General features: G+C 46.7%; 1 protein-coding gene across 1 annotated transcript in view; it reads left to right on the top strand.

Moving 5' to 3' along the window:
* The window catches only part of TDG (thymine DNA glycosylase), a 259,153-nt gene that overhangs the window by 147,852 nt on the left and 95,292 nt on the right, over positions 1-16,009 (top strand). The window contains exon 8 of the mRNA XM_069629918.1: positions 14,925-15,096. Within this exon, the coding sequence (XP_069486019.1) occupies positions 14,925-15,096 (172 nt within the window). The remainder of the gene's footprint in view (positions 1-14,924; positions 15,097-16,009) is intronic.

Genomic DNA, 16,009 nt, shown 5'->3' with positions numbered 1-16,009 from the left:
AAAGATAGACTGGAATGTGGGGGACTTAGTCTTTGTCAAGAATCCCAGGTTGTCTCCCAAATGTCTAGAGAGTAGGTTCATTGCTCCAAAGAGGATTGCTGTAGTGAGGGGGTAATGTAGTCATCATGGAAGGGGGAGAGTGTTGGTCCATGTCTAAATTGGTTAAGTGTACCCATAATGGTGAGGTGGAGGACCCTGAGACAAGTGACAATCGCATAGACAATGAGCAGTTGGATGGAGCAGATTTGAGTAATGATGCACAAAAGATAACATGGATACAAATTCAGAGAGAACGAGAAACAAACCTCTCTGGATGAAAAACTACTATTTGGAGTAAACTTATTAACATTGTAAGGGAGATGTGTTGGGTTTGTTTACTTTATTAAATATACTGTGTGCAACAGATTTGTTATATATTAGTTATATATTAGTTATATATAGAATGTTAAGCATTTGCTAAACTCCTCAGTTCCATTTATATGTTGTTCCAGATTAGCTCTGGGTTGCATTATGATTTCAGCTCATCCTGTTATGGAGTGTTTATCTTTATGCAGGATTCTGTATTGGTCAGTTAGAGCCTGCTTTCTGAGCAGGGCCTGCTGTCGCGAAAGCTCCCATTCAATAAAACTTTATGGTTCGCTTTTAATGCCTGGATCATTCTTTCATTCTTTAACATATTCTCTAAAGACTTAAAGAATAGACGGTACAGGTGAGCAACATTTCGGGCTCAAGATGAAGATGCTCAGTCTACAGAAACACTGAAGAATATGTCCGTTTACACATGTGCAGTGACTGGAAACACAATTAGAGGAAGTATTCTCAAGGCTGACTACGTAGTGAATTAGATTGCGGCGATGCACCAATGTATATACATAGGAATGCATATAACTTGGATGTTCCACACGCACTTTAGCAGGCCTGAAACTTATGAATAAGGGAGACTTTCAAATGAGTGGCACAGTTGGAAATTACTAATGGCATGGCACGTTTTATAGGCGATGGGGCTGGCACAGAACCAAGGGAAAAGACCACAGTGGAACTGATGCCTGTCAAGAAAGCTACAACGAATGTGAGAAAGGGACACGCTCTTGTTTGAAGTAGTATGAAAAAAGGTTTCTACAGGTCGTCATTTAAAGGGATTAAATAATGCAAAAGGCTCAGAGTGGTCTTCATGCCACATGGCTGAAATCAGAATAGCTTGGGTCAGGCTGTACCGAAACTAAAAGACACAGTGAAGCTATCCGCCCTTCATTTCCCAGGCAAAGTCCACACCTACAAGGCCAAGTTCAAAAGCAAATTGTCTGACAAACTGAAGGAGTGTTGACAGAGTGGATTAATTAGAGGGGAGGCATGATCACGCCGAGCTTCCATGCACCTGGGATGGTAGCCGGAGTGCTGCTAGCGTGAGGAATATTCAGAGGGGTACAAGGGTGCCAAACCAATCATAGTGGGCCGTATAAGAAGAGCTGTATAGTATGAAGACCCAATGAATCGTCGTGTATTTAGTCACAACAATAGTGACCAGTTATTGGGGTTGAGTTCTGATGCCCACCTGATTTTAAGTACTCAATCATAACCAGTGGCTATATAGAATGCATACTTAGATGTTCACAGAGAACAAACCAAGGGTGCCCATAAATTTTGTAGTTTGCCACGTAATATGATGTCAGCAGTGACGCATTTTTGTTATAAAAAGTTTTTTGTTAAATGCTTGGAGATCGAGCTGTGCGGCATCGGATGATGCCCTTTTTACTCCGTGTTTTAGATCATTGATATTAAAACAAACTCACTTTGCCAAACTTCCTGAGTTGTTTTGATTATTGATGTTTGAGTAACTTCTGCATCCTCATCCACCTCGGAGTATTGCTATCGTTTTAAAGGGCTCTCCAGAATAAGAGTTCACTCTGGATCCTTCAATGAAGTCTAGATAAGCCTTTCCCAGCAGTAACCGTGTTTCGGATGCTTGTTAATCTGCTTAGAATCACATGCTGTGCATATGGTCCGACATCCAGTGGTAACCACAGAGTATTGCATCTTGTCTTTCGGGGGACCGGAAGGGGACGTCGGCATAGGCGTGTCTGAAACACTATCCCTATCGTGACGTGTGTAGTACCCAAAATCCCTCACGTGCCGAGGTCCCTCAGATTGTTTATTTCCGCCCAGATAACTGGTCGCCCAATAGCAGAGCTCTTCATGAGACATGGTTTATCTTACCGAATTGTCGATTTATTCCCCGTTAAGTCACTTCGCCCATCAAGAACATCTTCGAGGAAGACTACGGGGAATCGTCTACGGCTGTGGGTTCCGTGCCTAAGATCCGGCGTTCGGACTTCCACGTGGTCGGGCCTTCTGGTCGGCCTACACAGTAGGGAGAGTGGGCTCGGGGTTTGCCATACTGTTATGTCTTTCCTCTTTTCCACTGCTTTCCTTTTTGGTCTGGTCACCCTTCCCTTCTGCTGTGGAAAGGACTCCATTTAGATTCTGCCCTTTGTGTAGGGTCAGATATCCGTGGAAAGAAGAGCACACGTGTAACGCTTGTCTCCCCCTAGAGCACGACGAAAATCAGTGTTCGGCGTGTAAACGCCTTAAACCTAAAACCCTTAAGGAGTGCTGGTTGAAGCGGTGGGCCGTGTACGGTATGTCACGCATGGAGCCTCCCCCCCCTGCCGCGACACCAGCCGAAAGTGACGGGGGTACATCGGATGACCAAACGTCCAACGCGGACGTTCTAGACCTTGAGGTGGACTATTCTAGGGCCGCCACGCCCGTCCATGACCCTTCCAGGCTCGACTCCGGTCTTGCTACAGGGACCATACCTGGTGACGGGGGCGTACAATCGCACCGCACAAAGCACACAACCCAAGCGCCCTCTTCGACTTCGTTGAAGAAGGCCAAAGCGCCAACGGGTCTGCCGGAATCTTACGGCGCCCACGAATTGATCTGATCCAAAGCCTTCCCCGCATCCGCAGCAGCGCATGACTGGGAATAACAAACATAACAAGGGCACTACTGCCCAAGCTACACGCGCCGGAGTTTCAGAACAAGAAACTTCGACGGATTCTAAGGTTTCCAAGGCCCGTACAGGCCCGAAAACTACGAGTAGGCCTCTACCCGAGAAGCCATCCGCTGGCCCTTCTGGAGCCACTGAGGACATTTCATCGGAGGCGTTGTCTCCCGAAGACTCGGTGACTATCCGTAAGAGCATTAATAGGATTGCTACGGCGGTGGGCCTGGTACCGTTTCCGACCACAGTTATGAGCCAATCCACCGAAAGGTTTTCCACGGATTGGGAAGACTATCCCGTAGACTCTTACGAAGAAAGCCAGTTACCCCTCTCAAGCACCTTGAGAAGATCCTCAACGCCTTATGACGGAGAACACGGTTCCTACTCGGCTAGGTCCATTTGGGTCATCCAAGTGGACCACAGAGCAATTCGAGGGGTGTATGGATCGGCTGGAGCAGTTTTTCAGGGCTTCTGATCAACCTCCGCCGAAAAGAGCTCGGGTGGACCCTAACCATCAAAAACAAGACGTCCAACACCTAGATGTCCAACACCAAGTTGACTATCAAGATGTCCAGATGGACACGTATAGAGACATCTATACAGAAGAAGAGGAGTCTTCTTTTCTGGACAACTATGGGGAAGATCAAGGAGCAATGGACAACTGGGAGGACACCCGGCAGGACGATCACAACTCTATTGTTTGCCTCGACTCTCCCCCATCCAACCCGATTCGACAAGCTTCCCCGGTGGATGATCAAATGGATTTCAACAACATGTTGAAAAAAGCAGCAGAATTCTTTAAAATTGCCACGCTTGAAGCCTTGCCCGAACAGGATTTCGCAGAGGACATTAATGAAAAGCCTCCGGCAAGCCACTCTATCCCTCTCTTGAGCTCTGTAAAGAGACGGCTGGCCCCTTCCTTACTCACACCCGCTCAGACTAGGGCTGTGAACCCAGGGTCAAAACCTTTCCGACCCTCCCCCACAGACTCGCTTTATATCAAAGGACACGCAATCCCAGACTCACTGGTGGTGACCAACACTCGCAAGAGAGTAGGGGTTCCCCTTGCCACGGGAGAGTCACCCCCGGACAAGGAGTCCAAAAGGTTGTATGCCTTAGGTAAACGGGTTACGTCGGCGGCGGCCTATACCGTCCGGATTGCCAATAACACGCGTTACTAGCAAGCTACATCGACGCGCAATGGAACCTACTCCAGGAAGGCCTTCAAGAGGTCCCGGAACCAACCAGAGCCAAGCTTCTCGCCATTGTCTCGGAGGGCAAACTTGCCAATCAGAATGTGGTAAAGAATACCCTGGACACCGCAGAGACAGCAGGCAGGTCTCTCGCACAGGGTACTCTCCTAAAGAGGCACGAGTGGCTGCGCACGTCAGGCTTCAGGCCTGAGACCCAGGCATCCATTATCAACAAACCCATCGAAGAGGCCAACCTCTTTGGGAAGGCAGTAGACGATACATTGGAGACAGCCAAGAAGGAGCACGAGACTAAGTCGATGCACCAAATTTCCCAGAAACCCTCTTCACAGAGGGGCAGTAATTCTCGGCGGTCCTTTAGAGGACAAACCTGCGCCGCTCAAAACCATTTCAAGTCAACCGGCTGCAAGCCCCACTTACTACCCCCAGAGGGGTCAGAAGCGCGGAAAGAATAGAGGCAGAGGATCCAATTCCAGAGGAGTGTCAACTTCGGGTCAGAAATGACCACCAAGTCCAGGTCCCCTCCCATGTCTGCCCGGTCGGGGGGCGATTAACATCTTTCCTCAAGGCATGGGAGGGGATAACTTCAGACCAGTGGGTCTTAAAGACGGTCGCCCACGGTTACTGCGTGGAATTCGCCCGACCTCCACAGTTCCAACCGCCGAATCATTGACGCCTTTCACTGGAACATCTGCAGATCCTGATCCAAGAGGTGGAAGCGCTGCTGGGAAAGGGCGCCATAGAAGCCGTCCCGATTTTTCAGGTAAACGAGGGTATCTATTCAGTGTACTTCCCTTGTACCCAAAAAGGATCTCGCCATGCGTCCTGTTCTAGACCTGCGCCCAGCGAACAAGTTCATAAAGCCCCAGAAGTTTCGCATGGTAACACTGCAAGAGGTGATCCCATTGCTAAAACAGGGCGACTTCATGACAACATTGGATATGAAAGATGCATACTTTCATATTTCAATGCTGCCAGCGCACAGAAAATTCCTAAGGTTCGTGATTCAGGACAAACACTACCAGTTCAAGGTACTCCCCTTCGGCATAGCCTCTGTGCCAAGGGTGTTTACCAAGGTCCTGGCAGCGGCACACCTGCGCAGACTTTCAGTTCCAGTTTACCCTTACCTCGACGATTGGCTCATCACAGGGGACTCGTTCGATGTTTGTTTTTCAAACACCCAAAGTGGACCGACTGTTCAGCCTGGGATTTTCTATGAACGAAAAGAAATCCAGCTTAGTCCCCAGCCAAGTAAAACAGTTCCTGGGGTTCTAATTCGTACGGAAGACGGTCTAGTCGTCCCTTCCAGCGAGAGGGTTCAGAACATGCTCTCTCAGGTTCCTCATTATGTAGCCGGTCGAGAGGTGACGGTACGCAAAGACATGCGTTTGCTAGGAATGATGGCGTCATGCATATACTTGGTTCCCCACACGCGGCTGCGCTTGCGTCCCATGCAAGAGTGGCTCAACAGCCAGTGGTGTCAGGCCAGCGGACAATGGGAAGATCTGTTGGTTGTCTCGCCAGCCCTCGTTCTCTCTCTCTGCAGTGGTGGTCGAGGGAGAACCTCTTGAAGGGGGAAAAACTTCACCACCCCTGCAGTGGAAGCCACTCTCACGACAGACTCATCTGTCACGGGGTGGGGGCTCACCCGCTTCAGCAGACAGCGCTACTAGCAGTGTTCAAAGCATTGAAAGCCTTTCAGGAACAACTGCAATGGAAGACAGTGCTGGTCTTAACCGACAGCACAACAGCAATGTATTACCTGAACAAACAGGGGGGCACTCACTCTCCAGGGCTATCCAAGCTGTCCCAAAACATCTGGATACGGCCTCTCAAACACAAGATGTTCCTGATATCCCAACATCTTCTGGCAGACGTACTCAGCAGAGATTTTCCTCTGCCAGAAAAGTACGAATGGCGACTGCACGAAGACATTGTATCCAACGTCTTCGCAGAATGGGGGTTTCTAGAGATCGACCTGTTCGCTACTCAGGAGAATGCCCAATGCCAAGATTACGCCTCCAGGTACCCCCAGAACCGATCCAAGGGGAACGTTCTCTGGATAACTTGGTCGGGGAAATTTGTCTACGCAAATTCTACATTCCCAACCCCCCCCCTCAAACCCCACCCACCCCCACATCCCCTTCAGAACAAGATGGCACACAAGATGCACCAGGAACCAGTCACCATGATTCTGGTGGCTCCCATGTGGGCCCGCCAACCCTGGTTCGCGCACCTGATGGAAATGTCCCTCTCCCCACCAGTCAAGCTGCCCTGCCCGTACAACTTGTTGTCTCAGGACAGGGGGGAGAGTCTGCACCCATGCCCACAAACTCTGAACTTAGCAGCCTGGCTCCTGAGGTCATAGTTTGGACATCTGCAACTCCCTCAGAGATGCATGGACATACTGAGGGAGGCAAGAAAGCCTCCCACAGGTTATTGCTATGCCAGCAAATGGAAACGTTTGGTCATCTGGTGCAGTTCCAAAGGTGTCAATCCCACCGATTGGATAGTGGAGTTACACAAAGACTCACAGTGACAAGTATTTAAATAAACTTACACTCAAGGTTTCTTGCATAAACAATTATTAATTTATCAGTCAGTTATAAAGCCTTCCTCAGAAGGGAGCAATGTAATAGTAACACACAAATATACTTCATGAGCTTCTGAATCAGACGAGACCCTTGTGGGATGGCCCACAGACGCAACCTACACCCACAGGTGACTTCAGTAACAAGGGTGCTGGGGACATTAAAATCTTACTGTTGGCATTCAGAACACTCTTTAAAGTTAGTAAAAGGCAAAGGTTATTAGAACACAATAGACTACAAATATTCTTAAGCAGTGCAGATACTTTACTAGAAGTCATTCAATAGGCCAAGCCAAAGTCAATGGGCAAAAGTCTTGGATGGGATAAAGCACTTCTGGTAAGTACATGGAAAAGTCTTTGCACAAGTTCTTAGGAGTCTTTTATGAAAAGAAGAATCAAATGTAAGGCCACAAGCTGATTAGACTTGTGATTTGGCCAAGTTACAAGCACTTCTACAGTAAGAGGTAAAGTTCTCTTGGACTAGTTTTACAGTACCTTGGTAAAGAAGAAAAGATGCGGCTGATGACGCTATGTTCCTGTGCAGCTCTGCAGATCTCACTGTTCCTGGGCCTCAGTCATGGGAACAAGAGGAAGTACGTCGGGGGACTCCTGCACTGGGACGGCAAAAACCTGCAACCGGCAAACTTCCCTTTCAGTGGTTGTTTCGCGTTTCAGCTACCGCAAAAAGCTACAACTCAGTTCCTGGCTGTTAAGGTGGACTGTCCTTGCTTCTGGGGGCCTGCACTCTGCTGAGGGACCTCAGGCTTGGTCAGTCCTACTTCGTGGGAGTCCGGAAGATCTTCCAAAAGCTTTAGGCCAGCTTAAATGTAACGCACACAATCTGGTGTCCCTCTCCCAGGCTATACGGTTTCCTGCAACAACTCTGAGGAAATTCAACCAGCTCCGAGATGGGTGTCCAGGTGGCTTACTTTGGAGTTGATTGGCCCCACCAACTCAAACGGAGAAGTCGTCCTTGCAGGGGCTTCTCTGTCTATACAATCTTGGCGTTTCGGCACTGCAGCAGGGAAACCAACGGTCCAGGAGTTGCAGCGGGCGTCCTCTAAAAGCTCTTCTTTAGTTCCTTCGTCCAGTGGTCAACACTGCCGTCCAAGCCAAAATACTCGCCTTTTATTCAGTGTTCTCCCATTCATTCCAGCCTAGTTGTAACTCGCCCAGCAGGGTGGCTGTCTTTGCCGGACAGTCGTTAGGGAGAATTCACAAGAATGTGCTAATTTCCCTTACCTTTTGAGACCCCCAGCAACTTTGCTGGATTTCTAGGATTTTTTTTAAAAAAAATTTTACCTTGGAAGAGTGTGAGCCTTTTTCTCCCCACTTCCATGTATTTTGATGTGCGTTTTACTTTTGTGTTCTTTGGTTATGGAGTTTTAACACAACTCCTTAGGCATCATCTTTTTCTTGTGTCACACAGCACCTTCAGTGCAGTGGCACAGGGGTGTCTTTCAGACTCCCCAAGGCCTAAATACCTTCTCTGGGACTGTCTCCCAGAGCATGTAAAGTTAAATTGACTTTACTAGTCTCTTTTAAATGTACAGACCCAGCACACCCCATCTTCCTATAGAGTGCTGGAGGGGTTGCCTAGCACCCTCTGAGTCAAAACACTCATGTAACAGTCAGATGTTACCCTTTCCTACTTGAAATGGCTGGTGGCAGTGGTTTCAATCAAACTACCATAATTTTTCCCGAACGCGAACAAAGGTAGCTAGAAAATCGGGTCTGCCATGTTTTTCAATATGGCGCCCAAGACCAATGTTCCCTCTAATATTTTTGGGCTGTGTGCGCCAAATAATAGTTGTGTGCAGGCTGTTTTTTCAGTCATGTACGCAATTGAGTGATGCGCTGCCAGACCGGGGGTAGTCAGAGCGGCGGCACCGGCCCGGTGCCCCACCAGTGAGCAAGGCTTAGTGATCCGATTGCACTGTGTGCAAGCGAAGCGAGGAATGCAAATTTACGGCACAACAAGCTCTACTTCAAGGGACATTTGGGTGCTCTATTGTCTATGTTGGGTAATGTTGAGTCTGTTGACATGACGTACACTACAGACCCTTTGGCAGGCAGGGCACAGACAAAACACCGTGCTCGCCGCAGCTGCACAGTTAACAAAGGCTCTACAATTACTAATGTAAAGGGTTTCATTGTTAACAACCCCATTCATATGCATATGTTTTTAGCCAATTGATGGGGTTAGTACTTGCAGGGCAGGGACTGGGAGTGATTAGAAGGGTAATAAGTGCAGGAGACCGCTCATTCTCACAGCACTCCTTTACTGTGATGTGAAGGAGAGAGTTAACTGCTAGTAACATTGAAGCTGCACTAGAATAGTCTCATTAGAATGTGTGAAGAGGTTAGAGGACCCCACACAAAGTTTGTTCTGACCCCACAATCTATGAAGTTGGCACCTCTCCCACGTTTAAAAGGGTTAGACCTCCTCCCCCCAACAATTTGACTTGGGTGCACCCCTGCCTCCTTGTAGATCGCTATATGCACTGAAGAGGGCCAGGGCAAAAGTAAAAAATAATTAAAACCGCATGCTTAGATTTTGGACAGAGCAAAGTTGGAATCAATCTGCTGCTTGCCTACCAGACAAAGGCACAAAACGTGTTTATCCCCAATCTGCGGTTGTAATTTTTTCTGGTGTGAAGGTCTAGGGGCTTTCCTACAGTGTCACTCAAGTGCTGCCTAAAAGGCAAAACTGAAAACGCGACTTGAAGGAGCATTTTCCAAATGAAAGACGGAGGGAATGTTAGCAATGTCTGCATCCGCCTCACTGGGCCTCCTGTTCTGTGTTTATTCCCTTGATGAATTTACCATCCTTCCAATCACAGAGCTCTAACATCAATCATCTGGAGAGCCCTCATACTGTCCAATAATCTGCACATTTTTAATCTGCTTTCCCAGCCCCTGTATATTTAAAGTGATAACTGCTGCCGTGCCGACACCATATCAATTAGATTGTGAATTTGTGATACCATATTATCCCCTTGCTCCCCGTCATATCCGAACCCTTCCTTACTCAACGGGTTTCCTCTGAGAACCCATCCCAGTCTATTTGTGGAATTTGCTGGGTTAACCATTGCCCTGGTGTGTGCCGCTGGTAGGCCTTCCAAAGGTCAATGCACCCCAACAATCGCAGTGTGATAGTCGGGAATTGCACAGACACTCATACCGCACCTGAATACACCAGAGACAGGCAGGCACGACGGCATACCTCCCCAACCCCACAATCTTATATCATGAAATGCTGTGTGCAAGCCAGTGCATCATCATTCACTTCAGACCACACCATTCAGGATTTGTAAGGTTATTTATCACTGCAGTAAACACACCAGGTAAGTGATGCACAGGTAAACGGACGTCCCTGCAACGGTTACTCACTTCTCAAACACCACAGATGCATATCCACCCAGTCAACCTTGCTGCGCTCACCAGGACTACTTACTCCCACCCAAACCATACAAATCCCAACACTGCCCAATTCAAATGAAATCAAGCAAAGCAGTCCTTAAAGTCCCAATGTCATGTAAATGGCAATGATGCACTTTATAAATATCCTGTGAAACAACTGCAACATAACAATTTAGATGGGGCCGAAAACACAAGATTTCTAGCAAGGAATAGTAGTATATTTAGACAATATGAAACTGCAATTTTTCAGGCTAAATAACTCATTTTAGTTCTTTAGCTGCAGACAAAAAGGTTCACAGGTGTTAGTACAGGTACCAGACAAGATAATCACTAGGACACACTTACAAAGGCCTTCGTGCCTTCTATATTTTCGCATGAGAAACAGTGGTCTTAAAACCTCTGTCTGTGAGAGATTGCTTCCAGTTTGAAAGCTAAATAACATTAGGACTGGAATTCTGCAAGTTTGGAATCTAGTACCGGCAACAATTTTAATTAAGCATTAATGCTGCAAGATGTACGTGTTTGTGCCACAATATTTCCATTTTTGGCTTAAAAATTTGGAAATCAATGCCGCAATATTCTGAAGGGTCAGCCCAAGGAGAGGCAAGGCTCAGTGTTCGATGGTTGTGTAGCACTTTTAATCAAATATGTCCTTTGTGTCTGGCATTGCCAACCTTGCCCAATTAAGCATTTACATCTTGCAATGTGCCCTCTTCCTCGACAAAATGAACATCTGGGCTGAATACCAACCTAGTGTTGATCTTACGCCAGATGTCCAAACTCAAGATCACAGCAAGAAACCTTGTTTAAGGTCGGCTCATGTCCTTGTCAATTTAATTATTGTAGACAAGATGTGCCCCAAACCATGCCACCTCCCGAAGGGGTGCCTGCCATGGCTTGCAAGCCATGCAATCATATGGTCCACATTGTCTCTTCCAAGACATGTCGTACCACCCTGTTCTCAATATATACTACGCTACGTAAAACCCATTCAACAAGCTGTAACAAAACATAGAAAGAACAATACGGAAAATGAACATTGGATTTCCGATAGAAGTATCCCAATCAGAAAACAGGACCACCAATACAGGAGTCGGGAGTCGGACCTGCACCCTCGTCTGGTACCTAGATACAAATCACAAAGTGTTCTGATCTATTTTCTACCAGCAAGAAAAGAAAAGAGGGGATTTGATGGTATGCCAGTGGCTACAAAGAGTTCAAGGAAGAGGTGTAAAACAAGAGGGAAGAGTGGAGACTCTGCATAGTCCACAACCCTTTCTGGGGTCGGGGCTTTACTGTCTACAATGCTCACCGCACCGGAGCAGATTAAGTACCCGAAGGGGGAAGCGGGACAGAACGAGTCAGAGGGAAAGAAGGAACGGGGGAGAAAGGAAAGAAAAACAGTATAGCGGTCCTGTGTGGGGGCTGCTCGCTCGCCTTTACAATCCTTGTCACAGCACTGGCAACAGGATTTTATATGGTGCCCGAAAGGAGCGCTGCTCAACTGTCTGACAGTGAGGTCACACGTGTTTTGGGAACAATCGATTCTGGAATGTTCCAGTCTGGCTGGGCCCAGGCAAACTCCACCTCCTAGGCCCTGGCAAACTCCACCTCCGTCTCCCAGCAGTATCCCTCCTGAAGCCCTAGAAACCGAAGCAGACTCATGCTGAGTGCTGACAGGGCCATCCTCCTCCTAGTCAGACCCTAGTTCGGCACATTACTAGCCCAGCCAATGGGTCCCCAAAAATAAATGTGGTTTATAAAAAAAAATGTAAAAAATTAAAATAAAATAAAATTTGCAGCAAAATAATGGGAGCAAATAAGCAGTATGCGCGGCTCCCAAATCAAAGGTGCGTGGCCGCACAGGCACGCACCTTACAGGGAACCTTGCCCAAGACCTATCTGTAAAAACATACTCGGGTCAACTTTTTTTTTGCCGTTTCTTTTTGGAAAGGTCCTTGTGTTTTGGCCCCTTTGTTCGTTGGCTTTTCGCGGGCTTCAGTGCTGAAGCCCTCCTTTGGCGCCTGAGTGTCTGGGGTGGACAGGATGTGAGGGGGGTGCCTGACTCCCTGTGCTTAGTCTCCTAGGAGAACTGAATGCACTCGGACGTGATTGGCCAGCTGGCTGTCCGGCATGGACAGCCACCCTGCTGTGTGAGTGACAGCCAGGCTGAAATGCATCGGGGGGAAAACTGTTTAAAAGCAGGTCTCTGGGACTTGGAAAGCAGAGTCCACTACTGAAACAAAAGAACCGAAGACAAGCTGAAGGAAGAGGACTGCTGCAACTCCTGGATGACCGGTGAAGCCCTGCTGCAGGTCTGAATTGCCTGAAACTCCATCGACAGAGAAGCCCTTCAAGGTTTACTTCTTCCCTTGAATTTGGTGGGAACAACCAACTCGCAAGCCGCCTGGACACTGTGGCCTCCTGGTCGAATTTTCTGCAGAGTGTTCTGGAAAACCGGATAGCCAGTGGGAAGGATACCAGTTTGTGGTCTTTAAGGCACTCGCACCTTAAACTGATGTTTTGCCAAGCTTATGGCCTCTTCTCTGGGCAGTGCAGGAACCTCCCGACGTCGTCCTTGTCCCCACGACTGAAGCTCAGGAACAGCGAGATGTGCTCGAACTGCCAGGAATAACTGCCTCAGCTACAGCTCTTCTTCACTTTAAAGGTACTGTGCGAATGCGGTCAGGAAATCCTTTTGGCTGCGGTGAAAGTTTGCGAAACTTTCCCATCTTTGAAGGCATGTCCTTCCCTAAACATACATCTGACTCTTCGTCTGACCAAATCCTTCTAAAAAACTGTGGCAAAGACTTAACTGTGCTATCCTATACAAAGACTCTGAACCATTGACTTTGGCCCAGGCCTATGAATTGAATTGCTGGTTGCAGCTAACTGAAACACTTTGCCCTGTCTATGAAAGTATTTGAGATTCATTTCTTATAACCGTGTCTTTTTACCCCTTTTTAAGTGCCATTTTGCTCCCACTTCAGGCGAGCTAAACTTGTTCAGTAAGTTATTGGTTGTGTATTGTAGTATACTAGTTTGTGAGATTGAGCTGCTCTTGCTAGTGTAATGTTTTCCAAATGACTGCGTAAATAAATGTATAATCTTTTACCAAGAAACCTTGAGTATTTGTTTGAACCACTGTGATTGCTAGTCCTTTGTGTAACCTGTTGTACTGCTCACTTTACTCTTGAGAAAGGTCTGGCTGCTCAGCCACTGCTACCACATAACTGTGTAGTACAGGCTTGTACCAAAGGTGAAATTGTACTGACACTTGTAGTCTTAATTGCAAGTAGTGTTCCCCAAGGGTACTGCATGTGATTCTGCCTAACAGTCAATCCCATTATCACAGAGTGCATTTGGGTCTCCTAGGAGACTAAGCACAGGGAGTTTTCAGGCACCTCCCTCACTTCCTGCCTACCCCAGACACTCTGGAGCCAGAGACGGGTTTCACTCAGAAACCCTGCCAAAGGCGAAATGAACAAAGAGACAAAACCTGGTTTGGCGTGCAGAGAAACTCTCAAAGGACCCTTCCCCAAAGACATGGCGAAAAACAAAGACCGTTGACCATTTTGTCAAAGATGGCTCTGTGCCATTTTGAAAAAGATGGCTGCCGCGGTTAGCATTACCGGTGCTGCGAACAGCAGCGGTAAATGCAAACCATGGTAATTCGGAACGAAACCACTGCCACCAGCCATTCTGTGGGGAAAGGGTAACATAGAAATGTTACATGAGCATTTAGACACAGGGGATACTAATTAACCCCCCAGCACTCTCTGTAAAATAGGGTGTGCTGGGTCTAGCAAGTACAACGCGAAGTAAAGTCAATTTCACTTTACTGCTCTGGGAAACAGTTTATCCCAGAGAAGGTATTTAAACCTTGGGAAATCTAAAAGACTTCCCTGTGCCACTGCACTGATGGTGCTGTGTGACACAATGTAAACGATGATGCCTATGGAGTTTGTCAGACTCCACAAACCAAAAGAAACAGAGTTCAAAATCACATTAAAATACAAGAGTGGGAAAAAGAGTCTCACTCTCTCCAGGTTAAAAAAAATCAAGTCCTCAAAATCCAGCAAAGTTGCTGGGGGCTCTAAGGTGAAGGGAATTAGCACATTTTTGAGAATTTTCCCTAACAGCCACTCTAAATGGTGGTGGGCGGCAGTGCATGGAAGTCATGCTTGGAGGCACTGCTCCCCTACTATTTCCCATTGGAAAAGCTATCTTGTCTGCTCTATAGTCTGGTGCGAGAAGCCTGATTGAGTAATCCGGAGCCTTTGAATTGTCTAAGAGAAAGTGGTGGGAAAGCTTCAACAGCCTCTGCGATTGCAGAAGAAAAACATTTAAAGGATGGTACTATCGCCCGTTTCATCAGTGATTTCCTAAAAGAAAAGGTTGCAATATCGGAGTACTTTAGTTGAACCACCAAACATTTTTTTACATTCTGTACTAAGTTCTACAAATGTGAGCTTGCTGTTTCTACGCTTGCATGTTTACCATCTAAAATTGTATTTCAGAAACTAAAATACGTTTAGAAACATACTTGATTTCCTTGATAATCGGGAGCGGAAATTAGTGTTGGCCAAGCGATTTGCAAATAACCTGGTGTTGCAGACTTTATATGAATGCACTATGCTTAATCTTGCATACATTCTGCAGTCTGTTCATTCATATTTCTGTTCTGTTCTCAAAGCTGTGTTATGTGATGCCATCCTCCAGTGCACGATGTGCACAGTTTCCTCGTGCGCAAGACAAGGTTCATCATTACCTAAAGCTGAAGCATTTACGGGACGAGATGAAGGGCATTGTGCAGCCGCGGGAGGTGATGGAAGTGCAGTATTCCTTTGATCTGGAGTTGGCTAAAGGTAGGTTTAGGCTTTTTTGTTTAGTTTCCTTCAGTATGTTAGTCTACATGTATTTCTTAGTTTTTTTGTTCAGTTAAAACTTTTAACAAAGTTAAAAAAAATTAAATGACGTGTGCAATCAAGATACAACCACAGAAAAAAGGATAGAAATTAGATTTTGTCACGGGAGGATAGCTCAGGGGCAATGTGCTTGCCTAGGAAGTAAAACGACACGGAGCGCCACAGGTTCGATCCCCGGGTCCACGCTTTGAAACTTCTGGTTATTAAGCACGTTATAAATATCATATCGGAGTTTGATCAGTACATATTAATAAACAATTCAATACTGCTTTTATTTTAAAAAGTTTAAAATGATTAAAAGATCATATTATAAATCTAATATCCAATTTCAAAGTTCCAATAAACCCACCCACCCACTGCAACCACATCTGACGTTACACTTCCTCTCTGGCATCTTTTCCAGAAATAGTCTGTCCACAGCAGCCTTATTGTAAAGAAAGTGATTGAAATGTCTGCGAGGAGTTGTTTTTGTCACCTGCTGGTATTTATATTTGCATAGATTGAGACCAATGTGGCAAGAACTCCAAGCTTATTGTTCTCAGCCAAGTGAGCGAAGGGAAACTTAGCTGTGCATTTTGTCCACTGTTGCTTGTCAATCCCATCGTTCCAAAAGCCCTTTGGTGTGAATAGACCGATTAATCGGTTCTTCCCGGTTGGATCCAATGTCATTCAATAATGAATTTATTTCTGCTCACAGAAGGATCCTCCACTGGCTTCCTCTGGAAGCTCGGATCCACTTGAAGGCCTTGACAATCGTACATAAATGCCTATATGGCCAAAATAGTGCGTCAAGGTTCATCACTCAGCCAGACTTACCAGATCGAGTGATGAGGTCTGTTTATCTGTCTCTAGG

The sequence above is a fragment of the Ambystoma mexicanum genome, chromosome 12, assembly GCF_040938575.1.
Source record: "Ambystoma mexicanum isolate Mex_15411 chromosome 12, UKY_AmexF1_1, whole genome shotgun sequence".
Lineage (NCBI taxonomy): Eukaryota > Metazoa > Chordata > Amphibia > Caudata > Ambystomatidae > Ambystoma > Ambystoma mexicanum.
This window is presented reverse-complemented; position numbering and strand designations above follow the sequence as displayed.